The following is a 12,386-nucleotide window of genomic DNA, read 5'->3' as shown; positions in this document are numbered from 1 at the left end:
GTAAACCACCCAAAGAGAAACTGTGCATAGTAAATGAGGACCATTCTCAATGTAATGTGCCCAGAAAAGCAATAAAAGCCTGTCAAGGCAAGGGTCGGTGCACTCTCCTCTTGAGAGAGTCCTTTTTCCTCCACCAAACTCAGTACTCTGTGTGAATTTGTCTCATCTCAGCCACAATGCCGTGGACACTGCTTGCAGATGACCACATCACATATCAGTAGATGCAGAAAAGCATTTAATAAGGTACAGTACCTATTTATGATAAAAGCACTCAGAAAAGTGGGAGTAGAGGGAGGATACCACAAAATAGTGAACATCATAGATGAAAAACCTACAGCCAACATCATATTGAACAAGTGAAAGCTGAACTATTTCCCACTAAGATCAGGAACAAAACAAAGATGTCTGCTTTCACCACTTCTATTCAACATAATGTTTGAAGTCCTAGCCACAGCAATCAGACAAGAAAAAAAAAAATAAAAGGCATCCACATTGGAAAGTAGGAAGTAAAATGGTAACTGTTTGCAGATGACATGACAGTGTACATAGAAAACCCTATAGATTCCACCAAAAATCTACTCAACCACTGAATTGGGCAAAGCCGTAGAATACAAGTCAATATACAGAAATCAAAGGCATTTTTGTACACCAACAATAAAATATCAGAAATCAGGGAAAACATCTCATTGCTGTAGCAAGAAGGAAAATAAAGTACCTAGGAATAAACCTAATCAATGAGGTAAAAGACCTGTACTTGGAACACTATATAACACTGAAAAAAGAAATTAAGGAAGACAAATAAATGGAAGCATATAACTGTGTTCATGGAATGGAAGAATTAACATTATCAAACTGCCCATACTACCCAAAGCAATTTATAGCTTCTACTCAATCCTTATTAAAATACATATTTCACATATTTCAAATACATATTTGAAATACATTAAGTATTTCAAAAATTTATATGGAACCATAAACAACCCTGAATAGCCTCAGCATTTTCAAGAAAGAACAAAGTAGAATGGATCACAATACATGATACCAAACTATAACAGACACATAGATCTAAGGAACAAAATGAGTAGCCCATAAATAGAACCATTTCTCTTTGGTCAATTAATATTCAACAAAAGGGTCAGAAGCACAAAATGGAGTAAAAATAGCCTCTTCAACAAATGGTGTTGGGAGATCTGGACAGCTGCGTGCAAAAAAAAAAAATGAAACTCAACCACCAACTTACACCATACACAAAAATAAACTCAAGATGAATAAAAGACTGAAATGTATATTGCAACACCATAAAAGTCCTAGAGGAGAACATAGGAAAATTTCATCTATGCCCCACAGCAACATTTTCATTGATATGTGTCCTAGACATATTATCCCTAATATGGGATATTAAGGAAAGAATAAACAAATGGGACTTCATCAAATAAAAAAAATCTTCTATACAGCTAAAGAAAACATCAGCACAATGAGAAAGGAACTAAATGTATGGAAAAATGTATTTGCCAATGACACCTCAGACAAGGTTTTGATATCCAGAATATATAAAGAACTCAGACAACTCCACTCCAGGAGGCCAAATAATCCAATTAAAAATGGGCAAAGGACCTGAATAGACACTACTCCAAGGAGGATATACAGAGGGCCCAGAGGCATATGAAAGAATGCTCAGCATCACTAGTCATCAGAGACATTCCAATTCAAACTACAGTGAGATACCACTTCAAACTGGTCAGAGTGGCCATAATAAAAAAATCAGTAAACAGTAAGTACTGACGAGGTTGTGGAGGAAAAGGAATCCTAGTACATTGATGGTGGGTTGCAGACTGTTGCAGCCACTGTGGAAAACAGTATGGCATTTCCTCAAAAAACTATAATCAAACTGTCTTTTTTTTTCCTGGAAATTCCACTGCTGGGATTATTCCCTATGAATCCTGAAACACTAGTTCAAAAGAGCCTATGCTGCCCAATGTTCGTAGCAGTACAATTTTCAGCAGCCAAGTGCTGGAAGCAATCTAAGTGCCTATCAGTAAATGAATGGATCAAAAAACTTTGGTACATTAAGATAATGGAATACTATACAGAAGAAAAAAAGAAGGAGCTCTTACCCTTTGTGACAGCATGGATGGAACTATAGAGCATTATGCTAAGTGAAATAAGCCAGTGGATGAATGACAAGTGCCATATGATCTCACCTATAAGTGGAGCCTTATCAACAAAATAAATGAGCAAGGAAAATATAACCAGATACATGGAAATAAAGAACAAACTGATGGTTACAAGAGGGAAAAGGCAGATACTGGGAGAGAGAAGAGGAAGTGTAATCAAGGAACCTGTATAAACATCCCATGGACAATGCCAAAGGGAAGTAGGATTGAGGGTAGGAGGCAGAGGTGGGTGGGGTGCCGGAAAGTGGTGGCAGAAAAATGGGGACAACTGTACTTGAACCACAACAAAAAATAAGAAAAAAAGAAAAAATAATTCTAGCTTTGATATTGTCCATTTATTTATCTTCACTGATATATTTAGTTTTTCATGGTTTTGAGTTACTGTTTAATGTCCTTATATTTTGTCATTCAGATTTTACATTAGCATTTCTTACAGGGAAGTTCTAATGTCTACAAAATCCCTCAGTTTTCGTTCATTTAGAATTCCTTAATTTTTTCCTTACTCATGAAGGACATGTGTCTTAGGCCCTGTTGCCTTTTCTGATCCTCATATTCCACATTTTCTATTTTTCTACCTTAAAATTTCTCATTTTTTTCTTTTGTCTGCTTAAATATGCCTTTGTATCCCTCTAAGTAAAATTGTTATTTTACTTGTATTTTTCAACTCCAGAATTTCTTTCTTTCTTTCTTTCTTTTTTTTTTTAAGTTTTCTATCACCTGAAATAGGGAGGATGGCAGTAAAGTAGGTGGGAGCTGAGCTCACTTGTTTGAGCATTGAACTGAGACATTTTGCTGTCCTTCTGAAGAACAAAGTGAACAGCCAACATAACCTAAGCTGATACGAAGTTTGGAAGCCAAAGTGAGCAAAGGAGGCTTCAAAATGAGTAGTAAGGAGGTATTATAGGCAGATGGAGGAATTCCCTGGCCTGGCACCTTAGGCCACAGCTTCTGCGCAAGCATCATCAGACTTCAGAGAAATGGATCCATGATAGCAGCTTAGTGTTTCCCATCACTCCCAGGAAGAGAACAATGTAGACTGGCCCAGAGAAGCTTGAGTGCGTAAAGTTGTGGGGGCAGAAACAAAAGGTGCACAGGGCTTGCAGGCACACAGGTAGCTGGCTGTACACCCAAGCCAGGGCAGTGTCGCCACGCAGTGTGGCTGCACCTGGAGATAGGAAAAGAAGAGGGCTTTGAATGGCTGTGTCTGAGATAGACTGGACTTTCCTCATGGATTGATAAAAGTGGTGCAAAGTGAGGTGGTTTATAATACATGCAAAAGCTCAAAGTGGAGAGTATGGGTCACTCAGCACTCAGAGGGCATGGGGCTGGAAACTGGGCACCTGTGATGATTGCGGCTCAGAGTGAGCCCACTTCAGAGCAGAACCACTGCAAAGAAAAAACAGAGCTCAACACCCACTGTTTGCAGGAGCCTGCAGGATCTGCAATACCAGCCAGACATGCTTAGCAACTACCAGCGGGGGGTGCTCTTTTTTCTTTTTTAACCTTTCTTCTATTTTTTAAACTAATTTAATTTTATATTTTACTGATTGTGCTATTACTGTTGCCCCACTTTTTTCTCCTCTTTATTCCCCTCTGCCCTGCACCCTCCTCCCACCAGCATTCCTCCCCTCTTAGTTCATGTCCATGGGTAGACCACATAAGTTCTTTGGCTTTTACATTTCCTATACTATTCTTAACTTCCTTCTGTCTATTTTCTACCTACCATTTATCCTTCTTATTCCCTGTATCTTTTCCCACATTCTCCCCCTTCCTCTCACCACTGATAATCCTCCATGTGATCTATTTTTCTGTGATTATGTTCCTATTCTAATTGTTTGCTTAGTTTTTTGTTTTTATTTTTTTTAAGGTTCAGTTGCTGATAGTTGTGGGTTTGTTGTCATTTTACTGTCCATAGTTTAGATCATCTTCTTTTTATTAAATAATCCCCTTTAATGTTTCATGTAATAAGAGCTTGGTGATGATGAACTCCTTGAACTTGACCTTATCTGGGAAGCACTTTATCTGCCTTCCCATTCTAAAAGATAGCTTTGCTGGATACAGTAATCTTGGATGTAGGTCCTTGCCTTTCATGACTTTGAATACTTCTTTCCAGCCCTTTCTTGCCTGCAAGGTTTCTTTTGAGAAATCAGCCGATAGTCTAATGGGAACTCCTTTGTAGGCAACTGTCTCCTTTTCTCTTGCTACTTTAAGATTCTCTACTTATCTTTTATCTTGGTTAAGGTAATTATGACATGCTCTGGTGTATGCTTCCTTGGGTCCAACTTCTTTGGGATTCTCTGAGCTTCCTGGACTTCCTGGAAGCCTATTTCCTTTGCCAGATTGGGGAAATTTTCTTTCATTACTTTTTCAAAAAAATTTCCAATTTTTTTATACTTTCTCTTCTCCTTCTGGCACCCCTAAAATTCAGATGTTAGAATGTTTAATGTTGTCCCACAGGTTTCTAGGCCTCTCCTTTTTTAAAAAAAATTCTGGTTTCTTCATTCTGTTGCACTTAGATATTTACTTATTCTTTTTATTTCTAATCATGGATTGAGTCCTGGTTTCCTTCCCTTCACTGTTGGTTCCCTGTATATTTTTCATTATTTCAAAGTTCACTTTTTCCTCTATCTTGTGTCCATATTCAACCATTTCTGTGAGCATCCTGATTACCAGTGTTTTGAACTCTGCATCTGATAGGTTAGCTATCTCTTCATTGCTTAGTTGTTTTTCTTGAGCCTTGATTTGTTCTTTCATTTGGGCCATATTTCTTTTTCTTGGCACATCTGTTATTTTGTAAGAAGAGGAGCCTTAGGTATTCACCAGGGTGGGGAAACCCACATTCCTGCGTTGTGACACTGTATGTTGGGGAGGGATCAGAGAAGGAACAATGCTGATTGCTTGGCTCTTGGCCAGCTTTCAGTCCCTTCCACCTCTATCAACAAGCAAATTGGGCCTTTCTGGTGCTGATTACCAGGTGGGTGGGCTTGTGTATGTTCTAAGACCCTTTGGGTCTCTCCAACAAACTCTACTGTGAGGCTAGGAGTTTCTCCCACTGCCTCAACCCCCACAGGTTTTTATAGCCAGATGTTTTGAAGCTTTCTTTTCTTGTGCTGGAACCCTGAGTTGTGTGGTCTGTCTAGCTCCACATGTGCATGCAAATGTGGGGCCACCTGGTTTACCAGCTGCCACCTTGCCTGCTCAGTCCTGCTGCTGCTGCTGCCTTGCCATACATCCTCTCAACCCAGGCCACCCATCTCCATCCCTCCTACCAATCTGAATGAATGTTTCTACTTTAACTCCTTGGTTGTAGGACTTCCATATAGTTTGATTTTCTGAGAGTTCTGGTTATTTTTTTTTTAATTTGTTGTTGTATTTTTGCTTATGCAAGGAGAATAAGTATATCTACATACCTCCATTTTGTCTGGAAGTCCCACTCTTCTTTTTTTATTGAAGAGTAACACAATAAGTCCTGGAGCTGAGTGAAAACCAGAGACAGATCTAGAAAGAAGTCAGAAGACAAAAACCAACACCTGAGAGAAATTTCACCTTACCCTTCATTAAAACATGTATTTTTTAAATTTAATTTATATTTCTCCTTTTCATTTATATAGGTTATTGTTATTTGTTTTTTTTCTGTTTGTTTTGTTGTGGCTTATTTTTCTCCTTGTCATATTGTATCTTTTCTTCTTTTTCTTTATTAGTATTCCAAATAACTCACTACTCTTTGTGTTTTTATTATTATTTTTCTTGTTTTGGATGTGTACATTTAACTTGTAGTGGGTTCTTTCCACATGAAATAAAAATACCCCTGACAAGTAAAATTAATGGCCCCAAGTTCAGAGAAAGTCCTGGGGGAAGTAAAAGAAACCTCTTCTGAATGGATAGGAAGTTGAATATGTGTCCTGAGTCTCCTGAAATAAACCCTTTTTAGAAGCTAAACTATCACATTAGGAAGGGGAGAAACACATGGGAAGAAACTTCAATAAATCCCTCTCTAGCAGCTAAACAAACACACTGGGAGGGGGAGCAATGGACATACTTTGTGTGGGAGCTTGGTTGACAGGGAAAACATCTGGACTCAAATAGGAGAAGGATCCTATAAAGAGAAAATTCAGCTCAGAGAAATTCACTGAACCACCCTCCCTGCTTTTCCATCAGGGAAATGAGACAGCCCTTTACATTTTTCTGTCTGGGACTCCAGAGAAGGCCAAAGGAACTTCCACACAGAACAGTGCAATTAAGCAGGAAGAGCCAGCAGCCCGCCTTCTGCACTAGACCAGACAGGACTTGAGGTCATCTATAGGAAGGAAAACTGTAGTGGTCCTTGCTGTGATATTGGCTCTTTAAGTGCAAGAAATTTGGACTTGCTGGGCACTGCAGAGAGAAAACACAACAGATATCAAGAGGGAATTATCTCACTGGATCTGCCTCCAACTAGTGGCTGTTTTCCTTTTTCTGTCCTTGAATAGTCCATCCACAGTCCTCCAAACCTGTAGACTCATTGTCTGTGTTTTTTAGGTCTTTTTATTCTTTATTATTCAGATTATATATTTTATCATATTATTGTTATTCCAAAGACAACACAACACCCCTACCCAGTCTCAATCCATTGTGCCATCTTCCTGAGCTTTATTACTGTTGTGTTAAACTATTTGCTCTCCTACTATGCTGACTTCCTATCCCTTACTCTCAATATTGTTTCTCCATCTAACTTTGCATAAGTGCTACTTTTTTTCTTAATCAGCACACATTCTTCTTCCCCTCTCATAACAGCCTGGTTTCTTTTCTTCCTTATATAAACAGTGGCTAGTTAAGCAAAATACCATGGTTATTGCTGTACTGCTTCAAAGGAATTGATAGTTGTTAAGTATTTATTGGTTCTTTAAACCTCATAGAAAACTCCCTGCCTGTCTTACTCCATTTCACCTTCCCCTTGCTCCTAATCAGTGGAGTGAGAAATCTTATTTCATTTTTTTTTAATTTGTTTCATTTCCCATTCTCTCAACCTGGGCTTTGGTCCTTACTCTTATTAGTTTGCTTCCCCTAACCTCTTAAAGTCATTTACTTTATGAGACACACCTCATATTCAATTTTGGCTTTATTACAATATTCTTATTCCCCTTCCACCTTTTTTAAACTTCTTTCAGCTGTTGTTCCTATTGACCCTACTGTGGTTTTTCTCCAATTTTGCTCCCATTGGTCCAATACTTTTTAAATTGTACCTTAGACCACATAGCATACTTTTCCTTTTTCTTACCCCATTGTTCCCTTATGTGTTTTAGTTACATTTAACGTTTTGTTTTCTCCCTATCTTTGTCTCAGTTCTATCTCTACTCTTATCAATTCTCCTCCTTCTTACCACTCAATAACATTTTCCCTACTTTTGATCAGCTCATGTTCTCTTTGTTGTATCTTTTAATATCCACAATCTCTCTTCACTTTTATCAATATTTGATAAGTGCAGCTGAGAATTCTGATGTGGTAGGGTGGTGCCATTTGCTGTCATAGATTCAGTTGCCTGGTAATACTGCTTTGTTAAAGAACGCTTATACAGCATAAAAGACAAGGTGGGAGTTGTAACTACTAGTAAATCTGCTATAGGGGAAAACCCATCAACATAGAAGCCACCAACAAGTAAAGCTGAAGTACAACAATAGAGCTCACAAAAATGGAAGAAAGGGCAGCCTTAGAATATCCAGGCAAAGAGATCAAAGAGACTGCACCACTGAGTCATAGAGAACTCCTAACACAGAACTCAGGCATGAAGACAGGCAGGCAAAGCAGAGCATCCTGAGACACAGAAAAAAAAGTAACAATCACTTAACATGGGGAGAAAAAGAAAGAACCCCTGATCAAAAGGAATGGAAGAATCACCAGAAAAAGAGCTAAGTGAAATTGAGGCAAGCAATCTATCAGATACAGAATTCAAAATAATGGTTATAAGGATGCTCAAGGAACACAGAGAAAATTATAAGGAACTGAGTGGGACTATAACAGCATGAAAATGGAAATATAAAATATAAACAAGAACCAGGAAGAAATGAAGAATACAATGTTTGAAATAAAAAATACAGTAGACAGAATTACAAGCAGGCTGAATGAAGCAGAGGACCAAATTAGTGAGCTGGAAGACAAAGTAGAAAGAAATACCCAGGTGGAGGAGCAGCATAAAAAAAGACCCAAAAAGTATGAGGAGAACTTAAGGGAACTTCAGGACAACATGAAACATAACAACATTTGAATTATAGGAATACCAGAAGAAGAAGAAAAAGAACAAAGGATAGAAAATCTGTTTGAAAAAATATTGACAGAAAACTCCTATAACGTGGAGAGGGGGAAAGCTATACAAGTTTAGGAAGCACAATGGGTACCAAGGAAGATGAACCCAAAGAGGCCTACTCCAAAACACATCATAATTAAAATGACAAATTTTGTTGCTTAGGTTCCATGTATAGGTGAGATCATATGGTATTTGTCTTAACTAATCAACAAGGCAAACAAGCAAGCAAAATAAAACCAAAGACATTGAAATAAAGAACAAACTGACAGTAACAAGACAGGAGGAGGGAGAGGGATAATGGGGGACAATGGGGAAGGGCCGTCAAGGAACATGTATAAAGGACCCATGGACAAAGCCAAAGGGGATAGGCCAGTCAACCTTTTTGTCATCTTTGCTTTTTATCACAGATACCACTGTGATCAGAAGCAACAATCAACTATCAGAGCACAGGTCTCTGATATTTGAAGGACAGGATTCTTTTTGACCACCATAGCTCCTACAAGCTGTGCACAAGCTGCTCCAGGAACTGGTACACAGCTGTTTCCATGGGGTGGGGTAGACGGATAGCTTCTACTGTAGTATGAGCTGAAATTGACCAAAATTAACCATAATGTACTGTCCAAGTCTTCCGCTTGGAAGTTTCAAGATTTCAAAAGATTCCAGAGTTCCAATATAGTTACATCAGAAGGAGTATGCCAGTGCAATTGATGTCTATACAGGAAGACAATTCCTGGTATTATTCTACCATTTTCCCAAAATCCTCTTCCATTGGTGAGCTTTTGAACAGAGTTCTTCTATGTCTACAGATCGCTCGGATACCGCATTGAGAACCAACTCCAGAGAGGCTTGGGTGAGTACAGAGGAACCTGATAGGAAACTACACCAATAATCCAGATTAGGTATTATCATGCTCAACAACCACAGGGTTGTCATGGCAATAAATACTGAAATCTGGATATATTTTGAAAGAATTGCTACAAGGATTTGCTGCTGAATGAGAGGCAATGATCTATGAGGAAAAAGTGAATGTAGAAAATGTCCATTAGCCCTGAAGTTCCCTGCCTTCTTTATTATGAGAATTCTTACCACCATTATTGGCCATGACTATAGGTATTGTAGACTCAGCCCTTTCTCTCCTTTGAGCTGTATTGTCATGACTTGGTCATACCAGGTTTTCTCATGAATGAAGCTTCTTACTACCCTTTCTAATGGGCCTGAAAACTTTTATTTTGACTCCAAATATTAAAGCCATTTGCTGCATCTCATCTGAGAATTTCTCAGGAATGATACCTGATGTTTTTGCATTAACAGCTTTACCTGGATATACACACAACCACCTGGAAAACTTAGTAGTCTATTGGTAGCTCTCCTGATCTGCTCTGCTAGCCTCAGACCCTCCAGAATTTTAGCAAGTGTTTTTATTTGTATTATTCTGAAATTAGTATGTCTTTCTAAAAAGGAGTTGGCTTACACTCAAAGAGGAGAGTAAAATGCTTTATTCATCTGCTTCTCCTGTCTCTAGTGTTCTCTACCAGGGAGTTTATCCTTGAGGACCAGAAACTGTCTTCGAAATTCTTTGAATCAATAAAAAACATTGTGTGTGTGTTGAGGGGAATCCCTGTCATGTGACAGATATTTTAGGGATTAAAGTTGTAATTAATACTGTCTTCAAACTCCTAAAAGTAAAACTCAACCAACAATGTAGATCATGAAACCCTTTCACTGGTAAGCCCCTTTCAAGTGTGTTAAATGTCTCACTTGGTGCTTTGTTTTATTTAGCTAACTTCTCAAGTTGTTTTAACACATGAAACCTCCTAAAACATGAGCCAGAGAGCTTACAAATCTTGCTCCATTTTATTCTGGTCTGTTATTTTGGTGCAGGCACTTTCCTTACTCTTCTTTCCAGTTTGTTATGTAACCATTTCAATTCAGTTTTAATAACCTCCTTGGCATCACAAGCTCTACAAGAACTGCCAAGCTTAATACATTGACTCCCTGTAAAGAGGGCAGCAGCTCTGGCTAGGGGAACACAGGGTGGATTTTCTATAAACACATCCATTTTCCATTGTAGCCCATTTTGATCTGGTAGCAGACTGCCAGGGGTAGCTCGTTTCCTCTTCCACACAATGACTTTTGACTTTGGTTTCTGAATTTCCTTGTCTCCGGACTCACCGGTAATCTTCTGACTAAACAAACCACCACATGATCAATCTTCATGCCTGAGGAATAGATCCAAGGTCTCGGCACTTATTAGAGTTTAGCTTCACCCTGTAGGGTAAAACTCTTGTCGGTGACTTCCATGTGTGTTTGTGGAGGCTTCCATGACCACCGTAGAAAGAGCTGCTCTGGTACAGAGAGATAGCCGACTTTGTGGAATGAAAGCAGGATTCTGTTCCCTAAATGGAGTTCTACATAAGCTGCAGCCATACTGCTGAAGGTGTCAAAGCTCTCTGAATTTATAACTTATAACCAGTTACTTAACTTATAACTTATAACTTATAACCAGTTACTTATAACTTATAACCAGTTACTGGTTACTTATAACCAGTAAGATTCATAACTTACTGGTTATGAATCTATATCAGTAAGGAGAGAACTTTTCCCAGCCATGTATGTATCAAAAAATTAAAATTAAAATTAAAAAAAGCCAGGGAAGGAGTCCAGGTCCCTATTGTTTATTTTCAACCTGCTCCTAGATACTGTGTGTAAGACACAGAAACATTTGTATCATTTTATGGAGGATATGAACATATTCATTTCTACTTAAACAAAAACATAGACTATAGATTTCATGGGCTGGGCTGATTTACAATATAGAGAGGTCCTGCTTAGGCCAATGAAGTGTATATGATTTCAAATTTATAAACATATAGAAAGTTAAGGCAGTATACAATTCTTGCTTTACAAAAAAAAAAGTGGTCATAAGAAATTTAATAAGAGAGAAGAAGATGGGAGCGAGATAGGTGGGAGCTGAGTTAACTTGCCCCAGCACCTGGGTGAAACACCTACCCACTCTACTGAGAAACAAAGCGAACAGCCAAAAGCAGCCCAGGGTTTATCAAGATAGGAGACCAAAAAATACAGAGGACACTGAGAAAACAGAAGGTAAGGGAATTGCTTCAAGAGAAAAAGGTCCCTGGGACCAATGCCGGGATCAGGGAAGCTGCAGCCCCAGGCCCACCCGTGCGGGGCCTGCTGCAGGACTCCTGGGAGAGAACCTGCTTAATGGCCCCCTACTCTGCCAAACAAGGCCTAAGCAACACTGTAAGAGACCTAGTTGCCTAAAGTCCCAGGGAGGGGAATAAGGACGAAGTGGAAAACACAGGGAGACCACAGGCGCTGGCCAAGGAGAGTTGAAAGTTGGGCCGCATATGATCCTGACCCAGACAGCCCCCGGCCAAGCTGGAAAGGGGGGCTGTGTGAGAGGTCAGGCCCTTCATTGTACAGAGGGAGCCACAGGATCTAGCACGAGGATTTTTCCCCAAAAGAAAAAGACCCTCTGGGGCACTTTGTGGAATTCCCCTGTAGCAACAGCTCCAGTCTCCTCTCCACCCCACCACCCATCGGGGGACTGTGCGCATCTCATCTGGGAGGGAGCTGAGACTACAGGCACCACCTGGGGCAGGGTGACCAGTAAATGGGAGTGTGCCCATCCACCGGGGAGTGCCCGCACCTCATCTTGGAGGGAGCTCAGACTACAGGCTCCACCCTGGGCAGGGTGCCCAGCAACTGGGAGTGTGCCCATCCACCAGGGAGTGATCACACCTCATCTCGGAGGGAGCTCAGACTACAGGCACCACCCGGGGCAGGGTGCCCTGCAACTGGAAGTGTGCACAGCTACCTGGGAGTGCCTGCACCTCATCTCAGAGGGAGCTGAGACTACAGGAACACCCGGGGGAGGGTGCACAGTGAATGGGAGTGTCTGAAACTCA

At 39.9% G+C, this 12,386-nt stretch overlaps 1 protein-coding gene across 2 annotated transcripts in view; it reads right to left on the bottom strand.

The window, feature by feature from the left end:
- The window catches only part of LOC112311277 (zinc finger BED domain-containing protein 4), a 266,073-nt gene that overhangs the window by 117,306 nt on the left and 136,381 nt on the right, over positions 1 to 12,386 (bottom strand). Inside the window, exon 5 of one of the 2 annotated variants that reach the window (XM_071220159.1) lies at positions 5,585 to 5,672. In XM_071220159.1, coding sequence (XP_071076260.1) covers positions 5,585 to 5,672 — 88 coding nt within the window. Of the gene's footprint in view, positions 1 to 5,377; positions 5,673 to 12,386 lie in introns of those variants that run through there. The other variant, XR_008425925.1, reaches the window with a different exon arrangement.

The sequence above is a fragment of the Desmodus rotundus genome, chromosome 13, assembly GCF_022682495.2.
Source record: "Desmodus rotundus isolate HL8 chromosome 13, HLdesRot8A.1, whole genome shotgun sequence".
Lineage (NCBI taxonomy): Eukaryota > Metazoa > Chordata > Mammalia > Chiroptera > Phyllostomidae > Desmodus > Desmodus rotundus.
Note: the sequence above shows the minus strand (reverse complement) of the source record. Positions and strands in the feature narration are given on the sequence as shown.